Source organism: Bos mutus, chromosome 5 (assembly GCF_027580195.1).
Source record: "Bos mutus isolate GX-2022 chromosome 5, NWIPB_WYAK_1.1, whole genome shotgun sequence".
In the NCBI taxonomy this organism is placed as follows: Eukaryota; Metazoa; Chordata; class Mammalia; order Artiodactyla; family Bovidae; genus Bos; species Bos mutus.
The window spans coordinates 4,324,919-4,344,563 of record NC_091621.1 but is presented as its reverse complement, the minus strand read 5'-3'; the positions used below and the strand labels follow the sequence as shown (position 1 = coordinate 4,344,563).

The 19,645-nt window shown below is 44.1% G+C and overlaps 1 protein-coding gene across 2 annotated transcripts in view; it reads left to right on the top strand.

The window, feature by feature from the left end:
* Positions 1-19,645, top strand: part of RFX4 (regulatory factor X4) — a 153,652-nt gene that overhangs the window by 82,785 nt on the left and 51,222 nt on the right. The window contains exons 1-5 of one of the 2 annotated variants that reach the window (XM_005893687.3): positions 515-609; positions 2,206-2,419; positions 4,342-4,419; positions 12,068-12,231; positions 18,080-18,180. In XM_005893687.3, coding sequence (XP_005893749.1) covers positions 515-609; positions 2,206-2,419; positions 4,342-4,419; positions 12,068-12,231; positions 18,080-18,180 — 652 coding nt within the window. Of the gene's footprint in view, positions 1-514; positions 610-2,205; positions 2,420-4,341; positions 4,420-12,067; positions 12,232-18,079; positions 18,181-19,645 lie in introns of those variants that run through there. The other variant, XM_005893685.3, reaches the window with a different exon arrangement.

Below are 19,645 nucleotides of genomic sequence, written 5' to 3'. Positions count from 1 at the left end.
GCAGGCAGGTTCTTTATCTGGGAAGCCAGATAAAGAAGGAAAGCCCCAGGGAAGCCCCTTATAGCGACAATCCCTCAGCAAATTTACCTGGACAGACTAAATGGGTGGGGGGTGGTGTGCTGGTGGACAGTGTGTTGACCTGAAATAAAAAAAACTTACGACCTGAAATAAAAACTTGAGAAGTGATCAGAGCACTAGCGTCACTAGCTTCACTGCAGTTGGCAATTCTAGCAGTATACTCTGAAAAATCAAGAAGTGGTCTGATCTTAATACGTTATTACCATCTTGAGCTTAAGAAAGAATAAGGGCGGACTTTGTAAAGTTAGGGAGGCATGTCATAACTACCTTCCCACCTGGAAGGTCTCCCAGAGCAAACGGAACTCGCCCACCCCACCCACCAAAGGAGTGCCTTCCGGGTGGAAAGGCAGTTATGACAGTTGGCAAGTAGAAGGCACAGACGATAGAAATCAGCTCGACATAAGGAAGAACTTCCTGATCGCTATACTGACCTAAAATGAGCTGGGCTGCCTTTGGAGGGTCCGAGTTCTTCATTCCAGCAGGCATTCAGATAGAGGCGCAATGCCCACTAAGCAGAAGTATCACAGAATGGTATCCGGAGTGGAGGGGGATTTGGGGGAGGGAAGGTTACCTGTGCTCAGCTCTCCTCTCCCAGGAAGGCTCTCCCAGAACTCAAGAGTGTTTTCTCCTTTGAGTTATTTCCTGGCTATCGCCACCAAATCGTTACCAGTAGAAAAGAGTAGTTACCACATTATACAGCATTTCTGAAATCGAGGTCCAGAATTACTTACATTAATATTGCCATGTGATTGCACAAAATGACCCTGGACCTGCTAAATGAGAATCTTTGGGGGTGGGACCTGGGAGTCTGTATTTTAATATGTTTTGTAGGTGATTCTTATCATTAGTAAAGTTTGAGAATCACTGGCTTAGTGGTGAAAAGCACCTTTAGAGGCTCAAATCCTGCCTCTACTGCTTACTCACTAGATGATCTTGGATGTCTTAATTCTCTAGGTCTTAGTTTCCTAGTCTGTAGTATGGGGATATTAATCAGTTCCAGCCTCCCAGGGGCTTTGTGAGATGAAATCAGGTAATGTGTGTAAAGCACTTAGCACCTTGTTAGCGACTATGCTACAAATAGTAGATAATGACCATCCCATCAAGCCAGGACCGTCCTGCAGGGCCGCACCCAGCAGGCTTGTGGATCCCAGAGGGATGTGCGTGAAAATTATCTGTGGTTTGTCTCAGTGCTGATTCTAGGGCCCTATCCCCTGTTCTGGGAAGGGGCCTTAGAATCTGTATTTTTATTATGTTCCATAAGAGGCTCTGACAAACATCAAAGTTCGTAGCAATGTGTTTTCTTAGTGCAGCACAGTGGCTCTGTGGTCAGATCGACCCACTTCCTCCCCTGAACAAGCTGTATGACCTTGAGCAAATTACTTAAGCTTTCTCTCCTCCAATTCTCATCTGTAGAAAGGTTATAATAATCTCCACTTCATAGCATTATTTTACAAATAAATGTAGGGAAAGCATTTGCCAAAGTGCCTAGCACACCATAAGTTCTTCATAGATTGTCGCTAAAATCCAAGCAAAATGCAGCCTCCATCCCTCATTAGTCTTAATTGAAAACATTACTATTATTAAGCCCTTCCTGAGTTAATAAAGGGTTCTGGTCTTTGTTTTCCATTCAGTGTCAACTGAAACACTGAGTTTATATTTTTAGATACAGTTGTTTAAGACTGCTATTTATTGATTAAGAAAAACATAGGCCAAATAAATTTTTGTTGTTGGTACAGTTGGCAGCCATGAACACCCTCGTCTCCTTGGGTCTTTGCTGAGGGGGACATTCAGACGCTGTGCCTGTAGAATCATGCTTGGCTAGATACAAGAGATTAAGTACAAATGGAAATTTTTTCATCCCACTTTCTGCTTTGCAAAGTATTTGACTTAACATTGTCTGTAGGAGGCAATTCTGGTTATTTTTACCTGTCTGATTGATGGCTGGCAACATGGAACTTTGTTTTAATTCTAGATTTCTAAGATGTTGAGCCTAACAGGGGAGTTAACTCTTTTAGTTCAGGGAGAATGGGTCCAAGCCATCATTGGCCTTGGGCTCCAATGGCTCAGGATCCCCCAGCTGATAAGGGTATACGTGGGTTTCTCTCTCTCTCTTACTTTACGGCCCAGGTACCATTACTATGGCATTGCAGTGAAGGAAAGCTCCCAATATTATGATGTGATGTATTCCAAGAAAGGAGCCGCCTGGGTGAGCGAGACAGGCAAGAAAGAAGTGAGCAAGCAGACGGTGGCGTATTCACCCCGGTCCAAACTTGGAACCTTGCTGCCAGAATTTCCGAATGTCAAAGATCTAAATCTACCGGCCAGTCTGCCAGAAGAGAAGGTGAGCACGCCTGCAGGACTGCTGGAGTGGGTGGTTCTCTCTCTCTCTCACAAACACACCACACCCACACACACCACACCCACACACACCACACCCACACACACCACACCCACACACCACAATCACACACAACACACTCACACACCACAACCACACACACAACACACATACTCCACACACACCATACTCACACATACCACACTCACACGCATCACACACATACACCACACACACACCACACTCACATACATCACTCACACATACCACATTCACATACACCACACTCACACACACCACGCACACACACCACACTCACACATACCAGAAATATACATACCACACTCACATATACCACACTTACACACATCCCATTCACACACCCCATTCACACACACCACACATGCACCGCACACACATACCACATTCACACGTGCCACACTCACACACACCACACACACACACCACTCACACACACCACACCCACATACACCACACTTATACACACTTATATTGCAAAATAGTGAGTTTAAAAGTATAAGGATAGAAATCTGAATCAAGTTGGTCCATTAGTTGTGACAAAGGTAGCATCCCAAAGCAAGATGTTAATAGTAGAGATAACGGGATATGAGGTATACAGAAGCTGCCTGAACTACCTTCATAACTGGCCTGCAAACCCAATCCTATTCTAAAATAAAATGTTTACCTCTCTCCCTGTCCAACTTGTCTACCTACCTACCCATCTGCGGTGCTGCACTGGTCTCCTTTCACAGGGGAGGGCCCCCTCCTCTGCATAGCTTTTTCATAGGATTAAGTTTATTTCCCCATGTGCTACAGAGGATGTGGTGACATCACACTCCCACAGACAAAGAAGATTTTAAAGGTGGTAGTGATTCAGATAGTTTGGGCCATGGTATTGGGGAGAAATAATTGGAAACACCAATCTGGAGACTCTCTGCTAGGTGATCCCATCCTAAGCGATCTATCTTTTTTTTTATGGGAGTATAGTTGCTTTATAATGTGTTTCTGAAGTGAATCAGTTATATGTATACATATATCCCCTGTTGTTTTTTGATTTTCTTCCCGTTTAGGTCATCATAGAAGCATTAAGTAGAGTTCCCTCTGCTATACAGCATAATGCATCTATCTTGATGTGGCCCAGGGTACCAGTAGGTGTTGAGTTTCTACATATCACACTGGAATGCAGTGATGAATGAGACTTGATTCCTGCTGTCAGGAAGCTTACAGTCAAGCCAGGGAGACAGATGCTTGTACAATCAAACTAAGTTTGTATTAAACGTATATCTATGTTCTCAAACAAAAAGAATAAATAAATCCTTATTTTTCTCAAATTTGCTTTTTTTTCTCAGCAAATTTCCTGTACCATTGCTTTAAAATTCTTGGGAAAGTGAAGCTAGAGATGCAGTTCTTTTGCTAAGCAGATTCCAGAGAATTTTCAAATGTCTTTTTTGTGTGATTTTGACAAAAGCACCTCTTCTTATAGATGTAGGCTGAATGTTAACTTTTCAATATCTCAGCTGATGAGAATTTAATCCAGTAGGCCTTACTGAACTCTATCTACAATGTGCCAGACACTGTGCTAAATGCTTGATACACAAGCATGAATAATATGCTGTTTTTATTAGTATTTTCCCAAAATCCAGAATTTCAGGGGGTAGACTTGGGGCAAAAAGAGAAACCTGTGCTTTCTGTACAACAGGGTGAGTGCTCTGAGAAACATTCAGGCACTATGGAGCACAGAGGAGGAAGCTGAGGGAAATGAGTTTCAATGGGACATTACAGGATGCATAGGAGTTAGACAAATTTCATCCCCTCAACAGAGAATAAATGACTTGAAATTCCAAAGGCAGCAGTAATGTGTACTAATGTATGCTTTTATTGTTGATCCTTCCCCACCCCCACAGGTTTCTACCTTTATTATGATGTACAGAACACACTGTCAGAGAATACTGGACACTGTAATAAGAGCCAACTTTGATGAGGTAGGTCAATAAGTGTTAGGCTGTGAATACTCTGCATTAAAATATTATATTACAATAACACTAGCTTTGACTAGTTTCCAGGTCTCTAGAAGCCCTTGATGTACATTAGCTCCCTGAATCCGCAGTGATCCCAGGAAGCAAGCACTATCACTACCCCCATTTTGCAGATTTTCTGTGTGGGCAGTGGCTGGCATGGCTTTTTCCTTGTTCTAATGAGTGAACTACATCCTGCCCAGTTGGCCTACTGGGAACCCAGTTTTGTCAAGATATCATTATGCCAGAATTATGCATTCAGAAAAACTAAAGGAAAGCTTATCTATATTTTGGATTTAACCTTTTCCTGAGGCTCATCTGCTTCAGTGCATTTGGAGCTGATTACCCTCCATTCTCAAGTTCTAGTCCCCATGTCCATTTAACACTGTCCGTAGGACCATCTTTGAATACAAACAGTGTGAGGATTTAATTTTGATTTTAAAATATTATAGTTAAAGAATGGAGAGAAGAAATGAGAGGATAGAGCACTGGTTATATAAACAGAGACAGTAAAATATTCTTGTCTAAAACGCCATCAGAAAGAACCTTCCAAAAGGATGGCAGGAAACCACATGTTTCACCCCATAACCTGAGGCCATTCTGTTTAAAGAAAATGCCTTTCAGACAAAAACAAAAACAAATAAAACCACCTGGGATCAGATGTGGACATTGAATCTGAGGGAAGATAACCTAGACTCTGGGCTTCCAGGATAGCTCAACTGATAAAGAATCTGCCTGCAATGCAGGAGACCCCAGTTCGATTCCTGGGTTGGGAAGTTCCCCTGGAGAAGGGATAGGCTACCCACTCCAGTGTTCTTGGGTTTCTCTGGTGGCTCAGATGGTAAAGAATCCGCCCACAATGCAGGAGACCTGGGTCAAATCCCTGCATTGGGAAGATTCCCTAGAGGAGGGCATGGCAACCCACTCCAGTATTCTTGCCTGGAGAATCCTCATGGACAGAGGAGCCTGGCAGGCCATAGGGTCACAAAGAGTCGGACATGACTGAGTGACTGAGCACAGCACAACCTAAGCTGTAAAAGGGCTACACGAATCTCTTGTTATTGGTGAAAAAATGCCTGAGATTTCCCTTTTTAGAGTGGGGGGTTCGTGTGCTGTTGGAGATGGAGGGGACAGGATGAGGTAAGGCAGTGAAGACTTGTTGAGCACTTGCTGGTACCTGTGCGGCTCCTTGTACTGTTCCCTCTGGAGCCTGCTGCAGCAGTGGTACCCCCTTATGTGAGCTGTCACTTGGTTCATAGGCACAGCTCCAGAAGAGGGGGCCATAGAGTAGGACTCTTCTTCCTGCTCTTGATTTTCATCCACTAAGTTTTTAAATCTCCCAAATTCCTTCTGTGACCATTTAAGTCGATTTTTTTGTCTTAAAGAAAGAAAGCTCATTGCTTTCTCTCATATTGTGGTTTGGTTATGCCTTATGTATCAAAGAACCCTGAGATCTGGGCAAATCATGACTCATGATTGGTTAAGACAACACTGGCTTCTGTAACACACAAGCCTCAAGTCTCAACACAATTTGACAAGACATGTCACAGTCCAATGTGGATGCCCTCGATTGGATGGCTGGTTGCTGGGGGTGGTTCAGGGACCCAGGCTCCTCCTACCTTATGGCTGTAGCCTGCCCTAGAGTCTTGGCATCCTCTTTGTTCAGCTGATGGATCAGGGAAAAGGATTACAGCAAAGACATCCTCTCTTCTTGAACTTGTTGGCCCAGAGATAAGATGCATCACTTTTGCCTGTATTCCATTGGCAAGAGCTGGTCTCATGGCACTCCCCCCACCCCCCTCTGCTCCTTGAGGTAAGGGGACCTGGGAAGTGTGGCTCCTCTCTGGGCAGCAGCTTATTTACTAGAGGAGATCTAGTGGTCCCTCTCTGCCACAAGTACTCATAACAAAACTGGTGATAGTCCTCGCTTAACATTCTTATCAAAACTTACTCATCGTCTCCCTTCACTGGCTTCCATTTCTTAATTCCGACACTTATTGGGCATCTAATGATTTATACACTGCTAGATCCCGGGAATGGGGTGATAAGATAAGCCTCGAAGGGAAAAAAGTCATGCATACCAGTAACTCTGGAGAAGGGAATGGCAACCCACTCTAGTATTCTTGCCTGTAAAATTCCATGGACAGAGGAACCTGGCAGGCTATAGCCCATGGAGTCACAAAAAGTTGGATACAACTGAGAAACTAACACACACCAGCAGTTAGGATGCAGAATATATGGTGAGAGGTCCAGAAACCTTGTGAGGGCTTGAGTGTTCCTGTGGGAGAAGGGCCAGACTTGGAGCTCAGGCTTGGATTCAAGATGTGGCTCAATTCCTTATCCTAGGAATGAAGATAAACATACCATCCCTGCCTATCCATTTCACAGGATTGTTGGAAGGAGGAGATGAGACAATGCCTGGTAAAAGGTCATAGAAATGCTTGCTTTTATCAGATATGTTAATCAGAGAATTAAGGGAGGTCACACAGGTGGTTAGATCTTTGTCACCTACCGCTGCTGGTCCAGTATTCTTTCCACCCCACTGGCAGGGGTATTTGGTGGCTGTTTTTGAGGTGGCTGATGAAAATGCGGTTGATTCTACCCAAACACAAAAAGAATGCAGGGGGCTATTTTACCTCTGATGAGAATGGCTTTCTCTCCTACAGCTGAGAAAAGTCATCGGTAAATAGATGGTGGATGTCTCTGGTACATTTTGATGATGTAGTTTGTTTCAGATCTTCAGGATCTTTAATATCCATTGAGGTCACAATGTATGCTAGTATCACAGTCTTAAATTACCTTGTTTCCTTGTTCATTGTTTGTCTCCTGCCACCAGAACACACAAGCCCTTAAGGGCAGGGATCTTGTTTACTACTGTATCCAGGTCAGCTATACTCTCAGGCTCTCAGTAAATATTTCTTGGGTGGGTGAGTAGATGGATTGATGGATGATGGATGGATGGAAAACCTCCACAGACTTACAGCATTATCAGGAGAGTGCAAAGAAGCCAAGTCTACATATAGGGGACTTCCTGCAAAGCCTTCTCCAAACTACATTGCACAAAGAGTTGTAAAATCAGATAGCCCCGTGTTTGAGTCTCAAATCCACCACTTACCAGCCTGTGACCTTGAGAAAGGTACTTAACCTCTGTGAGCCTCAGTTTCTTTTGCTGTAAAATGGGACTCAGAGGGAGATGAGAGGCTGCTTTGGCAGCTATGAGGTAGCTATATCTACCTCATAGTAAAATTGTGATAATTACATGAAAATTGTATAGATTAAAGTATCTAATTTCAAACTCAGAGCATAATAACTGCTAGCTATTGTTTTGTCAAGTTCCTTTTAACACTACAGCAATTAAGTACCCATGACTGGAAATCATCAGATATATTTCCACAAGATGCCAATATACCAGGAATAAAGTAAGTATGGACATGGAAAAGAAATAAAAAACTTACGTAGATATTGTTAAGGAAATCACCTTCTGATGCTTTATAGAGCAGAGAGGAAAAAGGCTGAGAATTCAAGGGACTAAAGTAGATAATCCAGAAAACTTGTTTTAAATAATCGTTTTCAATCATTTACCTGTGCTTCTTTCACCATTTTTGCTTGCAAGGAGTAAGGAGAACTTTTTCTGTCTAGTTATGCTTCCATTTATTAAATGCCTTCACGATGCCTGGCATTTTATAAATAATCTTATTTCATCCTACTAATAGGTAAACATCATCTCCATTTTGCTAAAGCTGATAACTCTCTTTTTTACATAATTATTTAGTCCCGAGCTCCAGATTCAACTGACTTGCCATCTAACATAACATGGCCTAATCAGAGCTCTGACTTTCCACCCTAAATCTGTTTTTCCCGAGTCTTAGATAGCCACTACCACACATCCAACTGCTCAAGCCACAAACCTCAATTCTTCATATCTAGTCTATCAGAATGTCCTGTTGACTCTACTTCCTGATAAGAACACCTAACTTGCAAGTATCAGCCCTTGAGCTTTGCAGTGTGTTCGCGCCTCCTGAGGAGCCAGCCCATCGGACACTGTTGTTGTTGTTCAGTTGCCCAGTCGTGTCTGGCAGACATTGCTGCTGCTGCTGCTGCTGCTAAGTCGCTTCAGTCGTGTCTGACTCTGTGTGATCCCATAGGCGGCAGCCCACCAGGCTTCCCCGTCCCTGGGATTCTCCAGGCAAGAACACTGGAGTGGGTTGCCATTTCCTTCTCCAATGCATGAAAGTGAAAAGTGAAAGGAAAGTCGTGTCCAAATCTTCGTGACCCCATGGACTGCAGCCTACCAGGCTCCTCCGTCCATGGGATTTTCCAGGCAAGAGTACTGGAATGGGGTGCCATTGCCTTTTCCGCCAGCAGACATTAAAGGCTCTTAAATGCAGAGTGAGGTTGAAACTGGGTAACACGGCATCTACAAATGCTGCTCCAGTGACAGAACCGACGGCGGCTCTCAGTGCCAGTTGGACAGACTTGAAAAAGACAGATGGCTGCTCGTGTGAGTGATCTTCTACAGATTTGTTTTACTGTACACAGTCGCTGATGCTTTCCAGAATTTCTGCTGGAAACCGACTCATAAAAAGAGAGTAGGGCTACATGCAAGGAGAACTTAGAAAGACAAATGAATTCAGAATCTTCCAAATATTAGCAATCAACTGGGCAGTGCTTCTTATTCAGAGTTGGAAGGTCAGGCAGGGAAGTGCAGGACCTGGCCAGAGGCCAATATCCTGGGATGAGATGGGATCTGGGGACAGCAGAGGGTTGTCTGGAGGGCGAGTACCTTGTCTAAGAGATGTGGCTATCTCCAGGCCCAAGTCAGCTAATAGCCATCCGTTATCCCAATGAAAACAAGAGCCTTGATAGGTGAGCAGAGCCACCATGGGGATCCTGGCTGGGTGATGCTCAGAAACTTAGGCGAGGGTATCTCAAGCATTTATGGCAGTACAGGGATTTCTTGGGGCTTCCCAGGTGGCACTAGTGGTAAAGAACCCACCTGCCAATGAAGGAAACATGAGAGATGCAGGTTTGATCTCTGGGTTGGGAAGATCCCCTGCAGGAGGGCATGGCAACCCACTCCAGTATTCTTACCTGGAGAGTCTCATGGACAGAGGAGCCTGGTGGGCTATAGTTCGTAGGGTCGCAAAGAGTCAAACATGACTGAAGTGACTTAGCACATATGCATGCACTGATTTCTTATGCCTAGAAGTGGTATGCCTCCATAATATAGTAATAGTAATAGAATTTAACCTTTATTAGGCATTTACTATGTGCCAAGCACTATAATAAGTACTTTTATAGGAATCTTTACCAAAATCTAGTTAATACTATTTTAATTCCCATTTCACTGATAAAGAAACTGAGGCATAGAGATATTACCCCTCTAGTTGGTAGTGGGGACTTAAAGGCAGTCTTCACTCATCTGATTTTAATTTTCAATCTGGTTGAAAACTTTGCCATATTTTCACTGTCATGGAATTAACAGAACTGCAACTTGAGTTTTACAATGTACAAATCTGACCTCATTCACCTTGATCATGTTTTTGGCAATTAACCATTTTCCCTCTAGGAAGTTAGGGGGCATGCTTCTCTCTCCATTCCTCATCCATCAAGCCCCCCATCCAGTATTTGCATTGAGAAGTCCAGCCAGGCCATGGGCATCAGGATAGTCTGTCCACTTGAGGCTGAGTTGATGTCACCAGGCTGGGGTCAGAGGTAGCCTGTAAAGAGGAAAGCAAGACCCAACTCCTAATAAGGGCTTGAAGGACATCTGCAGATTCCCAGGGTGGGGCCAGAAAGCTGGGAGGCAGGCGACAGTCCAAGGAGAGCCATAGGTCTCAGGAATGGGATAGAAGTCCAGTTACCAAAAGAAAAGCAAAGTAGCCATGAGATTGATTTATGGAAAGATAGGCAGACTTGCACTCTATCCATCCATTCCCTGACTTGCTGTCTGGCTTTGGACAAATAAGTTAATCTCTACAAAATGGGAGCAGCAATCCTCAGCTGTAGTATCAACTGAGAGAAACTGTGCTAAGTTTCTAACATATAGTAGCCCTCAGTAAATACATAATGCTGACACCAATAATTATACCACCTCCAAAGTGTTAGCTTCAAGTACTGAATTATTTCCTGCTTTGGATCAAGATTGACTTATGGAACCAGAGATATAGGCAGTGCTGTGCATGGGGTTCAGGAGTGCCCATCTGTGGAGGAAAGAATGATCCCTGGTCTAGGAACCAAGTCGAGCTTATAAGAATTCGCAGCAATTCAGTTATTTCTTCCCTAACCTTAAGATGAGTCGTGCCTCAATGTTAGTTCTGTCTGACTCTTTGTGACCCTATGGACTGTAGCCCTCCAGGCTTCTTTGTCCATGGAATTCTCTAGGCAGGAACATGAAATGGTGTGCTGTGCTTAGTTGCTCAGTTGTGTCTGTCTCTTTGCGACCTCGTGGACTGCAGCCCACCAGGCTCCTCTGTTCATGGAGCTTCATCAGGCAAGAATACTGTAATGGGTTGCCATACCTTCCACCAGGGGATCTTCCCAGTCCAATGATGGAAGCCAGGTCTCTCGCATTGCAGGCAGATTCTTTACCAACTGAATCACCAGGGAAGCCCACAGAGTGGGTAGCCTATCCCTTCTCCAGGAGGCCTTTCCAACCCAGGGATCAAACCTGGGTCTTTACATTGCAGGTGGATTCTTTACTGTCTGAGCCACCAGGGAAGCCCCTTGAAAATGTTATTATATGCACTAAGTAAATATCCTCAACTCTGTCCTTTCACTTCCTTTGTCTTGTCCCACCCCTCCACCCCCTACCCTTCTCTCTCACTGACCTCCAACTCACACCCTGGAAGATAGAGGTGTAGGGGCCTGATATCCTCATATTTACAACAATAATTCCATTTTGAGTGCCTACTAGATTTCTGTTCTGTGCTAGTGGTTAGAGTTGTGGGTTGGGGTGTGGTCATAGCTTACTGTCCAGATATCACTATCTAGCATCCCATAATAACACCAGCCAGCCAAGGCTGCACCAAAGGCTCTTTGAGAAAATGATGTAATCTGGATACAAAGGGGCCCTTGCAGTTTATCAATTTTGGGGGCACATGTGCATCAGGAGACTTCAGTTTGTGGCACCTACTCTCTTTCCTCCTAGACATATTCCTTTTACCAGCAGCTCATACACTGTTCTTTTCCTTTGCAGAACTCCTTGGGGCCCCCAGGGCACCAACAGGCTCAAAGAGTAGTTCTAGTGCTCCAAGCTTTTTAGAAGCCATGTCCCACTTTCCCTTTCTTAACCTTTTTACGCAGACCCCAGTAAGCATGAAGGGGCTGATGGGGTGACAAGCTACTCCTCTCTCCCAGGGCAGAGCAGACCCCAGGCTGCCAGGCCAGGTGCTCCTCCAGCAGGGGGCATGCGCACAGATGGCCAGGGTCAGGACTTGGGATGGGAGGACCTTCCAAAGCTCAAAATCCACCCCAGGCTGAGACAGCCTCTGCGTTTGCAGCGGGAGCAGAGAAGAGCACTGTGGACCGGAGTGGCCTTGGCCAAGTCCCCAGGCTCTGCTGGGAAGGCCCTGTGTAACTTCATGGTTCTTCTCCTCTCTGTGGGTCAATACAGGTTCAAAGTTTCCTTCTGCACTTTTGGCAAGGAATGCCGCCCCACATGCTGCCTGTGCTGGGCTCCTCCACGGTGGTGAACATCGTCGGCGTGTGCGACTCTATCCTCTACAAGGCTATCTCCGGAGTGCTGATGCCCACCGTACTGCAGGCGCTACCTGACAGGTGGGCACGCTTTTTCTCCTATCCCCGTGTGGCAGGTCCTCAGCCACTTCTCAGTTATGGAAAATAACTGCGTTCTTTGGGGTCCTCCCTTGTAAAGATCTTTAATTTTGTTGCTGCTGTTCAGTTGCTGTCATGTCTCTTTGCAACCCCATGGACTTCCGCACACCAGGCTCCCCTGTCCTCCACTATCTCCTGGAGTTTGCTCAAGTTCATGTCCATTGAGTCAGTGATGCTATCTACCCATCTCATCCTCTGCCGCCCCCTTCTCCTTTTGCCTTCAATCTTTCCCAGCATCAGGGTCTTTTCCAATGGGTCACTTCTTTGCATCAGGTGGCCAAAGTATTGGAGCTTCAGCTTTAGCATCAGACCTTCCAATGAATATTCAGGGTTGATTTCTTTTAGGATTGACTGGTTTGGTCTCCTTGCTGTCCAAGGGACTCTCAAGAGTCTCCTCCAGCACCACAATTTGAAAGCATAAATTCTTCAGCACTCAGCCTTCTTTATGGTCCAACTCTAAAGTCTGTACATGACTACTGGAAAAATCACAGCTTTGACTGTACAGATCTTTGTTGGTAAAGTGATGTCTCTGCTTCTTACTACACAGTCTAGGTTTGTCATAGTTTTTCTTCCAAGGAGCAAGTGTCTTTTAATTTCATGGCTGCAGTCACCATCTGCAGTGATTTTAGAGTTCCCCCCGCCCCCGCCAAAAAAAAAAAAAAAAAATCTGTCATTACTTACACTTTTTCCTGTTCTATTTGCCATGAAGTGATGGGACCAGAGGTCATGATCTTAGTTTTCTGAATGTTGAGTTGTAAGCCAGCTTTTCCATTCTCCTCTTTCCCTCTCATCAAGAGGATTTTCAGTTCCTTTTTGCTTTCTGCCATTAGACTGGTATCATTTGCATATCTGAGATTATTGATATTTCTCCTGGCAATCTTGATTCTAGCTTGTGAGTCATCCATTCTGGCATTTAGCATGATGTACTCTGCATAGAAGTTAAATAAGCGGGGTGACAATATACAGCCTTGACATACTCCTTTCCCAATTTTAAACCAGTCCCTTGTTTCATGCCTGATTCTAACTGTTGCTTCTTGACCTGCATACATGTTTCTCAGGAGGCAGATAAGGTGGTCTGGTATTTCCCATCTCTTTAAAAATTTCCCACAGTTTGGATCCACACAGTCAAAGGCTTTAGCATAGTCAATGAGGCAGAATTGGACTTTAAATTTTAAAGTATAAGACATTAAATTTTATTTATATTTTTAAATATTAGTAAAAAAGTTTAATATTTTAAACCACTTGTACCATTCAAAACTTTCCTGTGGTCCAGTGGTTGGGACTTCACCTTCCAGTACAGTGGATATGGGAGCTTCCCTGGTCGGGGAGCTAAGACCCCACTTGCCGTGCAGCCTGAAAACAAAAACATAAAACAGAAGCAGTATTATAACAAATTCTATAAATACTTTAAAAAAAATGGTCCATGTCAAAAAAAAAATCTTATAAAACAAGATACAAAACATTAAAAAAATTCAAAAAATATGACACGATACACAGCGAAATGTCTCCATTCTACTCTTCTTCCCCAGACACCCAGGCCCCCTCCCACAGAGCATCAGATATAAACATTTTCTTGGGGGGGAGCCATTCAGATCTGCTATTAACATGTAACCAATGCATGACATATACTTTGTCTTTTTTAATTTAATTTAATTTTTAATTGGAGGATAATTACTTTACAATATGTTTCTGTCATACTTCAACATGAGTCAGCCACAGGGATACATATCCATGTCCTCTCCCTCTTAAACTTCCCTCCCACCTCCCTCCCCATCCCACCCCTCTAGGTTGTCACAGAGCACCAGCTCTGGGTTCCCTGCATCATACAGGGAATTCCCACTGGCTGTCTGTTTAACAGTTGGTAAGGTATTTGTTCCAATACTACTCTCTCAAGTCTTCCCACCCTCTCCCTCCCCCACTGTGAACAGTCTGTTCTTTATGTCTGTGTCTCCTTTGCTGATCTGCGAATAAGTTCATCTGTACCGTCTTTCTAGATTCCATATATATGCATTCATATACAGTATTTGTTTTTCTCTTTCTGACTGACTTCTCTCTGTATGGGCTTCCCTTGTGGTTCAACTGGTAAAGAATCCACCTGCAACGTGGGAGACCTCAGTTCGATCCCTGGGTTGGGAAGATCCCTGGAGAAGTGAAAGGCTACCCACTCCAGTATTCTTGCCTGGAGAATTCCATGAATAGTCCATGGGGTTACAAAAAGTCAGACATGACTGAGCAACTTTCACTCACTTCACTCTGTATAATAGGCTCTAGTGACACCCTATATATGCTGTTTTGTACCTTGTTTCTAAAAGGAACAAGTCTTGAAGACTGTGTTGGACAGCTTCTGTGCCCCTGCAGAGGAAGGCTCCTCTGTGTTCTGTGCCACCTTCTGCCCTGTGAGGTGGAGCAGGGGAGGGTGCAGCCCCCTTATGCGGCTCCATTTCCCTTTGGCTTCCAGCTCAGATCAGCCAGTGTGAGGGTTGGGCGTCAGCAAGGAGGTCAGAAGGAGGGAGAAGAGTGAAGTCAGGAGACTGCCTCTCTGCCTCCTTCCCTGTGAGGTCACCTCTGGCTGGCCACGTCCTCCTTGGGGCTCTGCACCCGCTCAGGCAGCCTCTCTCTCTCTCTCCCTCCATGCTGTCCTTTGAGTGTGAGGTGGGTGACAGCCTGCTGGCCCTAAACCCGGGTTGCTGCAGTCACCCTTATGGGTTCACCTATGCCTATCCATGCCTTTATGACTTATCCCTTATAAATAAACTGCACTATTTTGAGTGGCATCTGTTTCCTGTTGGGACTGTTACAGAGAACATTCTACATCCGCCTATAATGAGGTTTGTTTTTTTCTTCTTTTTTAACACCTGCATATTATGCCTTTGTGTTGAGTTTAACTCGTTGTTATGATGTTTCCAGTCTTGTCCCACCACTATACAGTGCTGTGATGAATAATGTTCTCAGTACATTCTTTTATATGTTGCAGTTTGTTAGTTTCCTAGGGCTGCAGCAACAAAAAGTACCGCAAACTGGGTGGTCTGGAAAAAAAAAAACAAATATATTGCCTCACAGTTCTGGAGGCTGAAAGTCTGATGTCAGGGGGCTGTCAGGGTTGGTTCCTTGGGCTTCCCAGGTGGTGCTAGTGGTAAAGAATCCACCTGACAACGCAGGAGACATAAGAGGCTCAGGTTTGATTCCTGGGTCAGGAAGATCCCCTGCAGGAGGGCATGACTACCCACTGCAGTATTCTTGCCTAGAAAGTCCCATGGACAGAGGAGCCTGGCGGGCTACAATCCATGGGGTTGCAGAGTTGGACACGACTGGAGCAACTTGGCACACATGCATGCACAGGGTTGGTTCCTTTCAGAGACCGAGAGAAGATCTGTTCCACACCTCTCTCCCAGCTTCTGATGGCTACCATCAGTCCTGGGCATTCCTCGGTTTGTAGCTGCACCACCCGTCTCTGCCTCCATCTTCACACTGACCCCCACTCTATGTCTCTCTGTCTCTTGTAAAGACACTTGTCATTGGATTTAGGGCCCACCCAGTTAATCCAAGGTTTCATCCCAAGATCCTTAATTTAATCACATCTCTAAAAACCCTTTTATCAAATAAGGTCAACTTAACAGGTTCCAGTGGACTTATTTTGGGGGAAACAACCCTTCATCTTACTGCATAGAGTATACATGCAGGATCAATTCCTAAAGGGCTCAATTCCTAGTTCAAAGCCTATGTGACTTAAACTTTTCTCAGTGAAGTTTTAATTTGCATTTATCTTATTATGAATGGTGTTGAACATCCCTTCATGTCTTTAAGAGTGATTTTTATTTCTTTCCTGTGAACTCTCTGCTCTTAATCTTTGACTGTTTTTCTATTTGGTAGTTGCTGTTTTTCTCATTGATTTTTAAGAGCATTTTATTTTTTAGGGATATTAACCATGTGTCTGTAATAAGAGTTGCAAATATTTTCTCATTTTGTTCTTTTATTTTTGCCATACAGAAAATGTATTTGCATAGTTGAATTTATCAGCCCTTGTTTTTATGGCTTCTGGATTTTGTATCATTGTTTTAAACCTCTTCCCCACTCCAATTACAATAGAATTTTCTCATGGCTTATCCCACAAAACTTATGGTTTAATTTTGTACCTTTGAACTTTTATTCAATTTATAATTCATCCTTGTGTAAGATGTAAAGTTGACTCATTGGGAAAAACTCTGATGCTGGGAGGGATTGGGGGCAGGAGGAGAAGGGGACGACAGAGGATGAGATGGCTGGATGGCATCACTGACTCCATGGACGTGAGTCTGAGTGAACTCCAGGAGTTGGTGATGGACAGGGAGGCCTGGCGTGCTGCGATTCATGGGGTCGCAAAGGGTTGGACACGATTGAGCGACTGAACTGAACTGAAGATGTAAAGTGTGCCTTTTTCCCCCAGCAGTTCTTCTTATCCCAATACATATGTTAATTATTCTATCTTTTCTTCACAGATTTAATGTGCCTCCTATTTTATGTAGTAAATTGGTACTATTTCTAGCCTTCCTAGTCTATACCGTTTATATTGCTGTATATTCACGTTCTATGTTTCCCAGGTGGCGCTAGTGGTAAAGAACCCAGCTGCCAATGCAGGAGGCGAAAGAGACATGGGTTCAATTTCTGAGTTGAGAAGATTCCCCTAGAGGAGGGTATGGCAACCCACTCCAGGATTCTTGCCTGGAGAATCCCATGGACAGAGGAGCCTGGCACTCTATAGTCTATGGAGTCACAAAGAGTTGTACACGACTGAAGCGACTTAGTACGCACCCATGCATATTCATGTTTCAGGGTCACGCTATCTTTAAGCTCTGTGCTTTTAAATATATTTTATTTTATTTTTTAACTTTACAATATTGTATTGGTTTTGCCATATATCAACATGAATCTGCCACAGGTATACACGTGTTATATTTTAATATTTGATAGGCTAGCTCCTCATATTTACTTCCTTTTGTAGAATTTTCCTCTTATTGTCAACACAGTGGCATGTGGTTTTACATGTTTGTGTGTGCGTGTACGTACATATTGAATATATATGCATATTTAAAACTTGTCAGTTAGAAATGCATACTCTGTTTTTAGGGGTGAAATGATACAACATCTTGAATTTGCGTAAAACTCTCTAGAAAAGAAAGAGTAGCATGTTGTAAATCAAACCGGCAAAGTGTCTCTAATTATTCATGCTGGGTCATGGGTATTTGGAGGTTTAAAGTGTTTCATAGTAAAAGCATTAAAAGTAAAACTTAACAGAAAGTAGAGTGCCCACTGAAATAGAGAACACAAGAAAAGAACCAGGTGTGATGGGGAAATAATGAATTCTGTTTGAACATGTTTAATTTGATGAATCTTTGAGGGCTTTGAAATGGCGGTGTCCCCGGGGCTGCCTGCCCCACCCCTGAGTTGCTGCTTTCAGTGACTCCTAATGGTTGCAGTCAAAACACCATCAGAGATCATAAGACTCTGTAGGGCCCTGCAGGGAGGACTGTGGCCTGTACTGTAGGGAACACGTGAAGCCCTTTTTTGCTGTTGTTGTTTAGTTGCTAAGTTGTGTCTGACTCTTTTGCAGCTCCCATGGACTGTAGCCTGCCTGCCAGGCTCCTCTGTCCATGGAATTTCCCATGCAGGAATGCTGGAGTGAGTTGTCATTTCCTTCTGCAGGAAATCTTCCCTACCCAGGGATCGAACCCGCATCTCCTGCATTGGCTTCTTTAACCGCTGAGCCACCTGGGAAGCCCACGAGGTGCTAACGATGTGTCATTCCTCTTTCTAGCTTGACTCAGGTGATCCGGAAGTTTGCTAAGCAACTGGATGAGTGGCTAAAAGTGGCTCTCCATGACCTCCCAGAAAATTTGCGAAACATCAAGTTTGAATGTAAGTACTAAGTTTGGAAGCAGAGGGGAAGGGAGGGTAACACTTTAGTACCAGGTATTTCACACAGGTTGTCAATAAAATAACAATAAGAGCTAACAATTTACTGGTACCTACAAAGCACTGAGTACTATGCTTAGCACTTTCCATGCATTAATTTAGTTAATCCTTACAAAATGTTTATTAAGGGTGGCACACCTCTCCTTTACAGAAAATGAAACAGGCTCAGAGACAGAGTCAGCTGCAGAGGCAGGTCTGTCTGTCTGACGTCCATGTTTCTGCTATCACGGCCACACTTTTTATTCTAGTTAATCCTCACTCACTCGCTGATGTAGAAAACAATATCCCTCTTCTGCTGATGAGGCTCAGAGAAGCGAAGACAGTTCCCCCAAGCTACACAGTCACATAGCTGGTAATTAGGGGCCAGAAGTTGAACTCACATCTTTCTGACCCTAAAACTGAGATTTCCCCGAAGCTCCTGCCCACAGAATGGGGCTAACAGAAGACGAAAAACAGCTTCAGGGGTCCACATATTTAATTCTCTACCTAAGGGGAAAGCAAAATTAATATTTCTCACAGGGTATTGGGACTATGGATCTTTTCTCTGACAAGCGTCACCACTCAGTCCCCTAGTAATCATTTTGCCTGAGAAAACTGGACCTGTTCCTCTGGCTCAGTGTGTCCATACTTGTGGGAAGTCTCACGTGCCATTAAGTAAAGATGAAATGATTTTAAGCAAAACAAAGTTTTGAGGTATATGTTTCTTAGAGCTCCATTTGAATACAGCTTGCCATTCTTGCCCGAAATAAGTGCCAGCAAGAAAAATGAAGGAGATCAAATTACCCTCTCTCCACAGGCAAAGGGGGCCCTTTCAGACTCCCTTTGAGGCTGCCTGCCGTGCCCATCACCTATTGATAAAGCCCGCTTTATTTCACGGCTCTCAGTTCTTTTCTTTTCACAAGCACTAAATTCCACATCACAAAGTTAAAGAAAAAGTAATTAAGGAGAAGGATTAACGATTGATCGCCCTGGAAAATTAGAAGTTCATCTGTCCCCCCACCCCACCCACCTACCCCTCATTCCTCCACCCCACGCCCTATTTTTCCAACCAAGCTGGCTCTGAGCACAAATTGGAATAATCCCAGGGAAATTTCTGATTGTTTCTTGACCAGTTCAGAAATTAATGAGAAGAATGCCCCGTGCCCATTTTAATTACGCTGGCAAAACAAACCTGTTGAAAGTCTAAAGCCAGGAGGTTTGTTGCACCTGCCACCTGTGGGTGCCTGGAGGCATCCGCTCTCCCCAGGGGGCCTGGGGGTGCACTTGAAGAATTTACAAGGAGTAGAGACATACACCTCTCCAAAGGACTCTGTAAGGACGAAGATCTCAGACTGGCATGTGGCTTGTGTGCTTCAAAATCTACAGATATAAGATCACCCCACTTCAAAGCATCAGCCTGTTATGTTAG